We start from the raw sequence: 13,974 nt of genomic DNA, 5'->3' as shown, positions 1-13,974 counted from the left end.
CAGCTCTGTGCAGGCTGCAAACCTAAGACAGGATGAAACTTTTTCTGTATGTTATTTTTGAAGCAAACCGTTACGAGGCCAGCACCTTGATCAAAGTAACAGACTCTCTCCACCACAAAGCACAAATTATCTGGTCCAGTAAAACCCTGATTGATCACATTCTCCGCTCCCACAGGGCCACATTTCCCAGAAGTCACAACCTGAAATTAGCACAAATAACCCTATTCAAGAGCAGAGCTCAAGACGACATTGGACTTAACCCTACACAGACTTCATTCTGCCTACATGCTGAAGAATGCTGCCATTACTACACACAAGCTTCTTGCCAGTAAGTCTCCGGTTGCAATGAAACACACAAAACAAGCAGCAGTCTGTTACCAAATGCAGAATGAGTCTGGCCGTGCTCAGAGGCACAGGACCATCCCGCGAAGGACAGTACAGTAGTCATGAAAGGAGGAAAATGACACAGACAGATACGCTTTCTGCTGTATGGTATCAAATGAGTCAAACACCCCAAAAAGATCAATAAAACTTGCATAACTTGGGGTGTTAACTGGGTGTACTACCATTAGCAACATAAAAACGCCTTGCCAGTGCCAATGGTTTTGGTTTATTTTTTTTTAAACTGAGTGTGCTAAAAATGCTAAAGGGCTTTCTTCACAATTCAACAGCTGGCAAACCAGGGAGATGAAAGGACAGCGGACACAGCAGCACACCTGAGAGCCCTGTGGAGCTGACCCAAGGCTGGGCTGCAGGGAGAAAAAAAAATAGTAGCGTAACTATTTGGGCTCAGAGGCTCACTGCACTCCCTGGGTTTCAGGGCCCAGGCTCCAGTACCAGTCAGTACAGCCCCACCGCTGTGTTTAGCTCCACAGTGCCCAGCCTTAGGCCCCATCAGTTGACCTGAGCAGACATACCCTTACTGATGTATTCCTAATACTCCGGGTGCAGAGTCACCTTGGCTACAGGAGAGGCACCTGGAATGTACTTCCACTTGGGCATCTATTTACTCAATTTGCTTTGGTGTCAAACACATCTGTAAAGAGCCACTGAAAGCAGGTACCAGTGAAGGAAGAAACAGGGGCAGAAGGCAGAATTGGGGACTGATGAGCAAGCAGCAAATAATCTTGGCATGACCCTCGGAGCCCAGCAGGGGACTGCAGGACTGGAAGTTAGAAGCAGCACTGTTTTACTTGCAGACCGGTCCTGCTGCATCTCACTGTTTCCAGCAGGCTCCTGGGGCTCCGCTGACTTTCTCACATTTCCAGAAGGGTGTGCACCTCCATTCAGATATTGTTTGGGGTCTGCAAAGGGTTAAAAACCGCCGCTGTGGTGTCAGGTGGGTAAGGGTTTGCTGCCTTTTGTCAGGACAGAACAGCAAGCCAAGCGGGGAGCTCACCCAACGTGTATGTTCTCTTTGCAGAGACAGCAGGAGCAGTGTTTGGGGTGGGAGCAGAGGTTTTCCTGAAAGGATGATCTTGCCCCTTTCCAGCTGCTTGAGCCACATGGGGGGGATTTTCCTTCTGCTTCCTGCCCCGCTCTGCCAAATGTCACACATGCTGACTCCAGAACAGACTTCAGCTGGTCCAGAATGAAGCTACCTGCCTTTTCCAAGGCTGGGAGGGTGCTGCAAACATCAGGCCTGTGCTCAGGTAGTGCCACTGGCTCCTAGTCATCTTCCAGGACAGGTTCAAGCCTTGGCCCTGAGCTTCAAAGGCATGAATGGATCAAGCCTCAGCTACGTCAAAGGCAGAATCTAGATCTATGATATGTCCGCTGCTCTGGGGCAATGCATCACACAAAGCACCAGAGCTGGGACCAAAGCTTTCTCCTTCAAGGAGACCCAACGATGAGACAGCATCCCAAGGAGATCAGGTGATGTGGCAGCCTGACCCACTTCAGGAAATGCTCTTCCCACCCAGAACAGCACAACTCCAACCTCCTCCCAACTGTAAAAACAACCTACCCCCAAGCAACACACTGATCTCACCAAGGGAGAAAAGCCAGAGACTCCCTGAAGTTCACTTTGCCATGGATTTTACATGAAGGTGCTCAGATACTACAGTAATGGGCAGTAAAACAGAACACAGCAGTGGCTCTGAGCCTTACCAGTCTACAGTATCCCTTTCAGGAGCCTGACTTGTCTTGTGTACCCGCCAAGTTTCACCTCGCTTAAATACTTGCTTACAAAATAAGACTAACATTTAAAAGCCTCACACCACGCTGTTGCAAACTGTTTGTCTCATTTTTACCGTATAATTATAGAATAAATCAGTTGGAATATAAATACTGTATTTATACAGAGCAGTATAAACAAGTCATTGTAAAAAAATGAGTTTGTATTGATTTCTCTAGTGCTTTTCACGTAGTATCTGGTAAAACTAGGCAAATACCTAGATGAGTTAATGTACCCCAGAAGACCTTTGAGTAACCTCGGGCTACAAGTACCTCTGGTTGAGAGATACTGAAGGAGCCAAGCACAAAGATGATCAGACTTCATCTCTAACTGGTTGCATCTAACTGGATCATGTGATGTAATTAATGGCTAGCTCCCTTAAGAGTCGCATTAGAACTTGGCCTTAAGAACTCAGGAAATCATTCGGACAGGAGTCCCAAAGGCTGATTAGACAAGTGGCCAGAGTCCAGCAACTGATCAGGGTAGGGGATTGAGAGGACTCCGGTGATGAATCACTTCCCCTGCTCGCAAGGTCCTGACAAGAACCACCGCCCAGCACAAAGACTTCTGGGGGAAAACGGTTTCAAAGCACACTTGGGGAGACGCAGGAAGCAGGTCACAATGAGAGATGACTTCATAGGGTTTTGGTCAGTGCAATCTGGCTGTTCAGGCACGTGGGAGCTGCAAACGAAGCTGAGAGCTGTGCCCCTTAGGAGCATCAGCACAGTTCTCTTCCTGGGACAGAGCACAACCCAGCCGTGCTACACAAAAATCTTCACCTGCCCTATGCTAAGGCCAGGTGAAGTGCTGTCTGCTACAGAAAAGCAAAGACCAGGGAAGCCCCTGTAAGCAGTGGCCACGTGATCCTTGGAGGCCAGTGCACTATGGGATACCCTGCCGGAGATTGCCTGGCCTGATTTTAAATAATTGGAGTAACATCCTAGCAGTCACATATTGTGTTCTCATTGTTCCACTCACCGAAACTGCAGGCTTGGCACCCTCAAGTGGTCATGTCCCGCTACTTCATGTGGTATGAAATCACATCCTAGCTGTCATTTCTCAACTGAAAAATGAAATGCATCTTTCCAGCCGGAGATGCCTGAACACAGGTGTATGTCTGAGTGGATCCCGTGCAGTACGGCAGGAGCATCAGTCACAGACCTCACTGTCAACTTTTGGTATGGACATTAAGTGGTCACACCAAAGGTGCACACCTCACCCAGTGTCCTGTCTGACGACAGTGGCCAATGCCTTAATCCTGGAGTGGTCCTTTAGAACCTCAGTTATCCAGTGGTCCCACTGGTTGTTTAGCAGATTTCCTGCTTCTGATGTATTTCACAATATTTGCTCTTACGCTGAGGTTTTGGCTAGCTGTTCTTCACATTCTTGATTAGCTTTCCTAAGTATATTTTTACACTTCACTTGCCAGAGTTTATGCTCCTGTCTGTTTTTCTCATTTCAGGCTGCTCTACTCCTCCCTCCTCTTAGAGGAAAGTCACATGTCACTGGACTCTTCCATAGCAGACGGCCCGAGGCATTCTCTCTTATCAGATCTCACCAGCAAAGGGTGGAGTTGTGTCATACGTTTAAGAGAAACAAAGGAGAAGCTGTCAGTGCAGGAGGTAGTACTTTGGGCACAGTGTGGCCACCCAGGCCTAGGACATACTATGCAACCAGCCATGGCTGCTTGGCAAAACTGACAGTTCTTTCAGCCCCTGGCTGACCTCTCTTGGCTTGAAGTCGGGGTCAGCAATGACGGGAGAAGAGTGGAGAGCAGCACAGACAGTAAAAGCTACACAACTCAGTTTGTTCCCACTGCACTGCAGAGCTGAACTAACTTTGCTTGTCCCGATAGTGAGTTAATGTGGAAGGGAAATATTTCCAAGTCAACCTATTAAGTCACTAAGATTCTGCCCTGCCACGTCACACTCCTGCCCCGGCTCAATGTAACAGTGTGGGTCACACACACAACAGGCTCTTTTGAAAGCACTGGGGGGAGGGATAGCTCAGTGGTTCAAGCACTGGCCTGCTAAACCCTGGGGCTGTGCACTCAGCCCTGAGGGGGGCATTTAGGGATCTGGGGCAAATACATTAAAAAGACATCCATCAGAGATGGTGCTAGGTCCTGCTGTGAGGGCAGGCGACTGGACGCAATGACCCCGAAAGTCCCTTCCAGCGCTGTGAGATAGTAGCAGATCACTTGTTTTCATGCCAAGCATTTTTCAGAGTGCTGTCCCCTCATCCCTAAAAGACCCATGGTGCAGAAGAGAAAAATAATTTCACCTTTCCGACTCTGAACGTTTAGCAGTACCTAACACTATGCCTATACTGTCTTCTAAGCCCCACAGCAGCGAGTCTGAGCCAGGCTTAGTGTTCTGGGGCTGTGTAGATGTTTTGTGCTGAAGCTTGGGGAGGGGAATGAAATTCAAAAGCCAAGCCTGACCCCCGACACACACAGCTGTTTTTAGCACAGCAGTGTGAGCCCGGGGCTGCAGAGCTGGGCTCTCAGTTGCTGCGGCAGGTTTTAAAATGTGATTTGATATACACTAAGTATGGGGGGTGGATCAAACTACAAATGTCCCAAAACACCAGCCTGATAGGCCAAAGACATGTGAAGAAGTTACAGATCACAGCAGCATGGGGATCTAAGCACGCTTCAGTCAAAGCAGGCCAGCAACTCTGCAGTCTACAGGCAGGTGGTGCATAAGCAAAGGTAAGGCCTGAGTTAACATTTCAGGAGAGAGAAAGAAAGACCAGCATTTCACAAAAGCTCAGGTCCAGGTTTATTAAGTAAAGTGAACGGAACTGGTTTTGTTCTGTGGGGTTTCCTTTTGGCCTCACCCAGAGGGGGAGCGGCGTTGCACAGAATCATGGCTGGACTGCGATAACCCAAATACAACTTTGGCTCATCTCACTGCCGACACACATGGAATGACTTGGGGGTTACTACATGCTGTGTCTGCTGGAGGCAGGTATATGTACAGATCAGCATAAGCTGCAAATGACAGTTTACAACCTTTCAGAATAAAGCAGGGCATTTGGCAAATGCACTGCCACGAGAAGACATATGAAAAAGAAATTATACAGGCTTCCTAATACATCAAAAGTTCAGGAGATGCAAAAAAAACCAAAACCAAACCTCAAACAGAAAAATGCCAAGGGGAAAACAATTTCAGACGCAGTCTTTTCTAATTAAAATCCAGTTATAATTGAAGTTTAAATTCCCTATAAAATAGGAAACGTACAGTCACGTCATTTAACAGAAACCAGGGTTCCCCATGGAGAGGTGTGTCAAAAAAAAAAAAAACAACCCCAAACAATGATGCACAAACAGGTTCAGAATTCAAAGCAAATGTCCCTAGACCTTGATGGACTTGATTCTTGGAGCCAGAGCAAAACAATTCATTATACAAGGTGCACTAAAGGGCTACTGCTGGTCCTTGTTACACAAGCACACAGGATTCCAGAAGCAAATAGAGGACAGCACACAAAATTCTGGTTACTGTGAAAAATGCCATGAGCCAGATCTCTCTGGGACCAATAGGAATAAAACAGCCAGTTCCAGTAACCTGGCTTCAGTTGCTCAGCGTTAGTGTAATGCTCTGCAAGATTCTTCAGTTGTCAGCGTGCTGCTTTCTCAGCCTGAGTTGTTTCTGTGCTGTGCCTGAGCACAAGCAACATTGGCTATGCCAAATTATCCAAGAAAACCCACAAGGGAGAGGGCCAAGAAAACAAGCTGAACCTGTAGCTGGCTTTCAAACCCTCCATTTCCAAATATCTGAGTTACAGATCAGAACTTCACCTACAAAAGAAATAAAAGTGAAATAAAAATGGCACCGTCCACAAAATTAAAAAAAAAAAAAAATTCTTACAACACAGCCTTGTAAAAATGGTTAGCAAGGAGAGCCCAGTCACAAAATGAAGGAGTCTAGCTCTTCAAAGATCAGAGGAGGAAACAAAGCTAAAAATTACTATTCCACATTCTCTTAATAAGTTAAACTTACCTTCCCTCCCACGTGTCTACAAAAAGACAAAGTAATCTACAAGCAAGAGGGGAAAACAGGCTACCAAAAATAAAAAAGGAAGATTAGAGGAAAGAAAGAGCATGCGCAAGAGCGCGCGCAGTCTGTGGTCATCAGGGCTCAGGTAGGGCTGAATTCCTTTTAAAGGTTTAAAAGATGCAAAACAGTTCCTTTAAGGTTTCCAATCTTCAGCAGTTAGTTCAACACTGTAGCCATAAAAACTCAAGTATGTATTGGAGAAGAGACTTTCAGGCAGACCCGCTGTCACCATGAGGGCTGCTCAGTTTGTTTTAATCCTCAATGATTATGGGTTCATCGTTCATAGGTTGTCGTAACTGGACTGCCTGGACTGGCCTGAGGATAATGGGCTTGTAAGGGCGTCTGGCAGCTCGCTTCGCTTCAGAAGATGAAAGCAGCTTGCGAATTTTCCTACAAACAGCAAAAATAAAAAGGCATTTGTCACAACAGCAGAAAATCCTGACATTTCTTATTTTGCAGAGTGCTCTCAGGAGATTATATATGCATTACCAGGCTGGGCTGCTGTCTATTCCAGACAAGTCTTCTCAGTTTTTTCTTCTAATAAATCGATCAAAAAAGTGCACTGCCATTTCTATAATGGCTCTCCTCTGACAAGCCCCAAGCTCTCCACTCAGAGTGGGCTAGTCGCCTACGGAAGCCTCTATTGTAGCAGATGTACAGAATATCTGCAACCATTACTGCAACCCAACAGTTTCCATTACAAATGTGTGTATACACACCGCCCCCCGACAATAATGCCACTGATACATTTCAGAGCCACGATACCAGCGACTGACCTCCCTCAGACTTATTCTAATATTTGAACCTGTTCCAAAGGTTTGAAACAGCTGCCAATTTAAAAAACAAAATAAAAGAAAGATTCTTTCCCCCCCCACAAGTACGGAATCTCTCCGCCAAACTCACACTCAAGCCCAAGAATGGATAACATTCACTCCTGTGTTTTCCTCTGTGTAAACATGTCATTTCATGGCTATTTGGTAACTTGTCCTCTGCTTGGGCACAAGAGGTGAAGACCTGATCAATTCTAACAGATATTTTGCCACTGACGGCAACAGAGCCAAGAATTTTATTGCACTGGAAAAGGGAGATTCCCACATTTTTATGTACAAAAATGTTTTCATTAAGTTGGTCACAAACAGCTATTTTCTTCCAAAAATAATTTCTAAATAAGAAGTTCTAATTCAAAGAGTTTTCAAGGGAAAATTATTCCAACTGAAGCTCTGATTTCACTTCAGTGTTTTGGATTTCAGATTCAAAACATGGTATTGTTGACATTTCAGCTTCTGTTTTCTCCCACAGGTTTCCTTTCAGGCTGGAAACACAACAGCAGGAGTTTCACAAAAAGAGACTCCACTGAAGCAGATGTGCTGCTGTTGCTCCGTCAGGTGCTTCCAGAGGCAGCTGGTTTGATGGCCATGTGGAGAGTCACAGAACTACCCAATGATAATTTCCTTTCCTCCTCTTCTCCTTTGGTGGCCCCCTCATGTGTTCAAGAGGCCTGGACTGTAATCAGCTTGGTGCAGGTGCTTGTGAAGAAGTAGCATTCTATCCTGGTCCAGTCCCTTCACACTCTCTGCTCCTATCTTTCCTTGACCTTTCCAGGGACCCGTCTCACAAAACAAGAGCCTTTCAACGCCTGAGGAAAGGGAGCAGGTGCCCAGAGAGGTTAGAGTTAGAGGAGATTTTATTCCTGCCATCTTCTCACTATCAGGAAAAAAGGAGGGTATCCCCCATTTTGGACTGTCAACATCTCAGATGCATCCACTGTTTCAAACAGGATGTTAACTTCAGCCTCTACAATTCCACTGGATCCTTAAGTCTGGTTTGTGGCTTTCTACCTGCAAAATGTCCACGTACAAGTATCCATCTTGCCAGCCCACAGGAAACTCCTCCATCTCCTGGTAGGAACATGTCACTCCCACTACAGGCTCCTACAGCAGCAAAGATATTCACCAAGCACTTGGCAATTGTGGCATTTCCTTGAAGGAGGCAGAGAACTCAAGTCTACCGCAGCCTCAGCTACTGGCTGATACAGGAAAGATGACCTCAGCAGGTGACCAACTTGATCCAAGTAACTGAAGTGTTCTTCCCCTCATTGGGCTTCAAAATCAGAAGAAAACCCACGCTTGCTCCGACTCAAACTGACAGCATCCCTAGCAGCAGTATTCAGGTGCAGGGAAAAGGGTTCCAACCATCACAGGAGTGAGATCCTGGAAAAGCTTCCCAATAAGAGGCAGAGGAAAGAGCCCAACTAGTTTTGAGATCATGCTCAACACGTTTGTAATCAGGGCTAGATAATGAGTTTCTGTGATAGCAAAGGACTGGACATGATGATGAGGTCATCTCTTCCGATCCTATGTCACTATGAATCCACTTTCCGCCAAGTGCTGCGATGGTACACAGCTGGCAAGGAACCCATTCTTGTGGAACAGCTGTGGCAGCTGCTTGAGTTTTTAAATAAGCAACAGCAGACCTGGTGACCAGACTTTCACAGCAATCATACAAATGATATCAGTGTGCACAAACACTGCTGGGGTGATAACTGACAAGAAAAAAATCAAAAGGAGTTACACACAGGCAGCCCAGTGACAAATCAACTGATTAGTTCCCTACCTGGTTTCCTCAGTGGCCATGTAAAACACATCATCTGGAGCATCAATCCAGTTCATCCTCCTCCTTTTCACTGGAGGCATGGATCCACCACGAATTAATCGGACTTTTGTTGGGTATGATTTCCCATTGAGCAGCAAGTTTCGGCTTGGTCCCTAACAACATACAAAGAGGTAAAATTATGGACTGCAGCTAATCATGGTGCCATGTGACAAACAAACAAGAGGAAAGAAGGATTCAAAGCAGCCACATCAGATTTTGAAGTTCATTGCAAGTCCTCTTCCCTCCCGCCCGTGACTGAATATAAAATACACGAAAAAGCAACTAGCCCCCAGCACTAGAGGCTGTGGCCCTCTTGAAACTCCAGTAGAACGGAATTACACTCCAAACCAGAAATAGGAACTTTATGCAGCATGGCCAGCAAATCTACATTAGTACAGAGAAGGATCACATCAAGTTTGGATGCAGAATGCAGCTCTCTGTCACACTATTAAATGGGGAGCAATCCCATTACATGTCAGGTGAACATCTAGATTTACACCTAATAAAATCTGGGTCTCAGGTTATACCAAGCTGTCCCACTCAGCTGAATCCCTTTTGCCTTAAGGATGTGCATTTTTAAGGGCAATAGATAGTTAAAGATGCTTTTGGAAAGTTTAAAATCATAAAACTTAAGAGGTCATCAGAAAGCTTCCAGGTGACCTTTGTCTCAGTCTAATGCCAACAAGTACACTCAACTTGTTTTATGAACTTAGCCACTGCCACCCTATTGAAATTCTAGTACTACCTTTATAAAGATATATGTGCGGGCATGCAAGAAAATCAAGCAACTGAACCACAAACTACAACTCGCAAGAGCGTCACCACGTACTCAAGTTGTAACAGTGGGGGATGAGAAGCAATCTTAAGTTTCTTTTTGACGGTTAAAATTTTCTGCAGACAGCAGACACTGTGAAAATCGGATTTAGAGGAATGAACCCCCATTTCTCTCCAAAAGGAACGCCAGAGCCTCCTCTCCTAGCAGCCCTGGGGTGAATGCCAGCGGCTGCTTTGCCTTTTCCTGCTCTTCCTTCTCAGCCAGTAAAAGCCTAAAAAGGAGCTACACACCATTCTCCTCTTCATTGCCTGAAAACTGGGGCAGCTTACACAGTTGTGTGCATGGGATAGACCATTTACTTTCTCTCAACATTCTTCTGCGTCCTTTGTAGTTCAGATAATTTCAGCACCAAAACATGTCACTAAGATGCTTTCAGAAACTCAGATTTTATTTTTGTGGTGTGGGGAACAATATTTGACAGGTGGCTTTGCCAGATTTCTGAAGGAGAGCCCCTTTCGCTGCAGCGCTAAGAATATTTTCTCCACTATGTTAAGTGTCAGGAAAACAGCTGCAGCAAAAGGTCTTGAAAATGCTTGGAAGAGAGGAGTCTCCTCTTCCCAAACAGAGCCATCACTTCAATGGTTACATCCTGAAACGTGGACCATGTTATCAAGCAAACAGAGCAATGAGAGATTTCATGTTTTTATGCCTGCAGGTCATGGGGGTCTGGCCATTTCATACTTTTCTCCCACTACATTGTGAGCTTGTCTACATAGCAGACACAAACAAGTAGCCAGTCTCCTCTGCAGTAAGAGGCGAAACCAAGTTCAATCAAAAATACAATTCACCACTTCTTATCAAATGCTTGGGTGACAAACAGATCTGTTGCATTACAACTACAATAGCATGACAAAAATTACATCCTGGACATAAGATATTATCCTCTACCCAACACAGAAGCACTAGATTTGCAAATACTCGGTTATTCAGTAGCTGTCACTCAGACCTGCTGCAGTGCCTCCACTCACACAAGTACATATTGGCATTTTACCAAAGAGTGCAAATTCCTCTATTGCAATATCATAAGAGGTTTCTTTGTGGCATAAATTAAAGGGTGCAAAACACCTCCCCCTGAATAGACCTAGAACAAGGGCTATGTGGTATTAAATCTCATTTTGGTGGCTTGAAGTGTCACTGGACCCTTGTGCTGGTTCTCGGAAAGCGGGGACCTGCACCCCAGGAGCACTCCATGAAAAGCACTTGGCCAGAACCCCACAGAACAGACTGGCTATTTGATTCTGTTGCCTGATAAAGCTCTCAGCATAATGGATGAAAAGCTAAGATGATTTTTCACTTTCTCTCCCTCATAGACACACACGTTCTCAGCAGACAACATGCACAACAACCGTCTAAAAATAAAAAAAACATTTGGCAAACAAAGCCCTTCATCACCTCATCCCTTCCACCTTCAATGAAACACATTCCAGCTAATACACATTTCAGGGCTTTGCCATAACCAGTCCCTCCCCTGATTTCTGTATGAGTGGACACACAATGTTCCATTCAAAACAGACAGACATTCTGATTTAGATTGCACTCTTTTTTCCCTCCATTTAAACGCCTAGATCTAGCCAACTGAAAAACCATCCTGGCTAACTGGAAAAAAAAAAAAAAAAAAAGAGATAAAACATTAATAGCTGAGAACAGCAAAATAGGAAAACAGCTAGTTTATCCCTTTAAAAACCTATCTAGGGAGTTACGGTTTGGGATTTTCCTTTCTTTCCCCCACCCCCCCATTTTTGGTTTAAATGAACATTCTCTTACCATTTGTCTGGTTTGTCCGTGGTTAGGCAGACCTAACAAACAGGAAAGAGAATAGAACTCGTAAGACAGCAATGATTTTCCAAGACAGAAAAAAAACAAACAAAAATCAAACAAACATAACTATGTTTGTATTTGGGTGTGTTTTCTGATGTAGATGTTATCTACTACCCAGTCTCTGCTCTCCTAGAGAGATAACTGAGAAAACAGCATCCCTAATGACATGCTCTTAAAAACAAGACCAGAAAGTTTAAACTTGCTACCTTCTTTATTCTCTGCTCTCTCATGCTTTGCAGGACAAGACATGGGAAACTACCACCAAAATCAAACCCCTGCCAGATCTAGAAACTACTTCTCATTTGCTTGAAAAGAACAGATTTTATGATGGACTCTAAAGGAAGTAGAGGATTAAACTATCAAGAAAGCAAAAAGAGTACAAAAATTACTATCATCTGGGAAAATCCAAGGAGCTATTTTATCTTCTGGATGTACAATGAGATTGCATTTACTGTGCGGCTCAGTCCATAAGAACACACCACAAGTGAAGACAACTGGTATCTTAGTTCCGACAGTCACAGAGCTCAGCAAACATCACCATCTAAGGTGGTACTCCAGTAACGCAGATATTACAGACACAACAATCTGATACAGTCACGGATGGTCTAGTAACACGATTTGTTATTCCATCACGTTGTGTAAAGTCCATGTTTTAGGTGCAGAGCAAGTGTGTAAACTGAACCAGGGCTCTAAATAAACATGAGCATCACGAACACGTGTAATTACGTATTAGCAGTGCCCTCTTATGCCAGTACTGAGTACCAGCACCTTGGCAGTGCCACCTTGCTTTCACATGCTCAGAAAAACCTTCCTAAACATTATCCTTTTGGCCTGAAATTTTCTGTGTCTGGTCTCTGACCAAAGGTGAACATCTATTTAAAAACGTTTGAACAAGGTTCCTGCTGTTATTTGAGAAATCAGCAAAACTCTCTCACCCACGCAGCTCCTGTTATAAAAAGATTCTAGCCACAATGCTCAGAAATCAAGATCAAAACTGGTTATGTCCAAAGACTCCGCTGCATAACGTAAACCTTAACATACTCAACAAAACAAAAAAGCAGTCCTGTAGCACTTTAGAAACTAACAAAATCACTTATCAGGTGATGAGTTTTCATGGGGCAGACCCACTTCTTCAGACCTGGAGATAGTCTCCAGATCTGAAGAAGTGGGTCTACCCCATGAAAGCCCATCACCTAACAAATGATTTTGTTAGTTTCTAAAGTGCTACAGGACGGCTTTTTTGTTTTGTTATGATACAGCTACCTCTCTGTTACTACCTAATGTACTTAGTTAGTGCACTGATGAAACATGTACAATGTACAAGGCCAAGTTAATGTTTCAGGAAAAAAAATATAACTGTTGCACTGTCCTATTTTTAAGTGCTTAGATAATCTCAATTGTAGTATTACACTAAAACTAATCTACAGTTATGGTGCATCTGTCTGCAAAAGGGTAGAGAGCAACACATGAAGACAAACACACATTCACACATTCAGAGGCACTAGAATAATTTGCACAGGGAGGTGCTGAGAGCCACTGAAATAAAGCTATAACCCCTGTGTATGACAGAAACTGCTTCAAACCAGAGGGCGCAGCAGTAAATCAGCCCTCCTCATTCCAGCATCTACCCAGACGTTTTCTGGTACTTCAGTGCTTACATGTCCATCTCCAGAGCTGGAGATCACCTATGATTACTCGTAGCTGGGCTGGTTCCATGGTATTAGGGAGAAAAGGTAAGTGACCCGAGGCCTGAAGAAGAGTTCTGTGTAGTTGGAAAGCATGTACTGTTCACCAACAGAAGCTGCTTTAATAAAAAAATCTCATCCACCTTGTCTAGCTAATGAAGGAGATGTCAACCAATGATGCATCCAGTATCAGGATGGAAGGAGCTAGGCTGTGAAAGGCATGCAAGTCTCAGTGAAAACAGCAGTCTCATCAAAAGCCCATAGCAGGGATGGTCAGGTGATGTAGACAAGGCACTTGGGAAGAGCATGGTCATTAGACTGCAACATGGGCTTGGAAGACAGGAGATCTGAGTTCTCGTCATTACTCTGCAGTTTTAGCCATTGTGTAACTGTGGGCAACTCCCATCATCACCCCGTACTTCAGCTTCCTTTTCTACAAAATGAGGACTATGCTTCCTTGCTCATAGTAGTAGAGAGCTTCAACCTTCGAGAGCTTTGGAAGGAAGGCACAGGGCTGAACGCACCTGATGCCAAGAACACCAGGGCCATAGAGGTGGCTCGTGCGATGGATTTCCATTCAGAGGGGACAGGTAGCTGCTACTGGGGCCAAGAACAACATTGGTGCACAGACTGCAGTCAGTAACAACTCCTAAGCAACTCCCAAGTTTCCAGATCAGTAGTAACTCAGGGCCAGGTCTACAGTGCGGGGGGGCGGGGGGGGAAAAAATCGACTGTAGAGATATATAT

The 13,974-nt window shown here is 44.8% G+C and overlaps 1 protein-coding gene across 5 annotated transcripts in view; it reads right to left on the bottom strand.

Moving 5' to 3' along the window:
* Positions 1–4,947: 4,947 nt before the first annotated feature.
* MTA1 (metastasis associated 1) overlaps positions 4,948–13,974 on the bottom strand; it is a 112,966-nt gene continuing 103,939 nt past the window's right edge. For 4 of the 5 annotated variants that reach the window (XM_075003516.1, XM_075003517.1, XM_075003518.1 and 1 more), the window contains 3 exons: positions 11,489–11,520; positions 8,851–9,002; positions 4,948–6,627 (listed from right to left, as the gene is read on the bottom strand). In XM_075003516.1, the coding sequence (XP_074859617.1) occupies positions 6,489–6,627; positions 8,851–9,002; positions 11,489–11,520 (323 nt within the window). In that variant the 3' untranslated portion in view covers positions 4,948–6,488. The remainder of the gene's footprint in view (positions 6,628–8,850; positions 9,003–11,488; positions 11,521–13,974) is intronic. The other variant, XM_075003519.1, reaches the window with a different exon arrangement.

This window comes from Carettochelys insculpta, chromosome 9 (genome assembly GCF_033958435.1).
Source record: "Carettochelys insculpta isolate YL-2023 chromosome 9, ASM3395843v1, whole genome shotgun sequence".
Lineage (NCBI taxonomy): Eukaryota > Metazoa > Chordata > Testudines > Carettochelyidae > Carettochelys > Carettochelys insculpta.
Note: the sequence above shows the minus strand (reverse complement) of the source record. Positions and strands in the feature narration are given on the sequence as shown.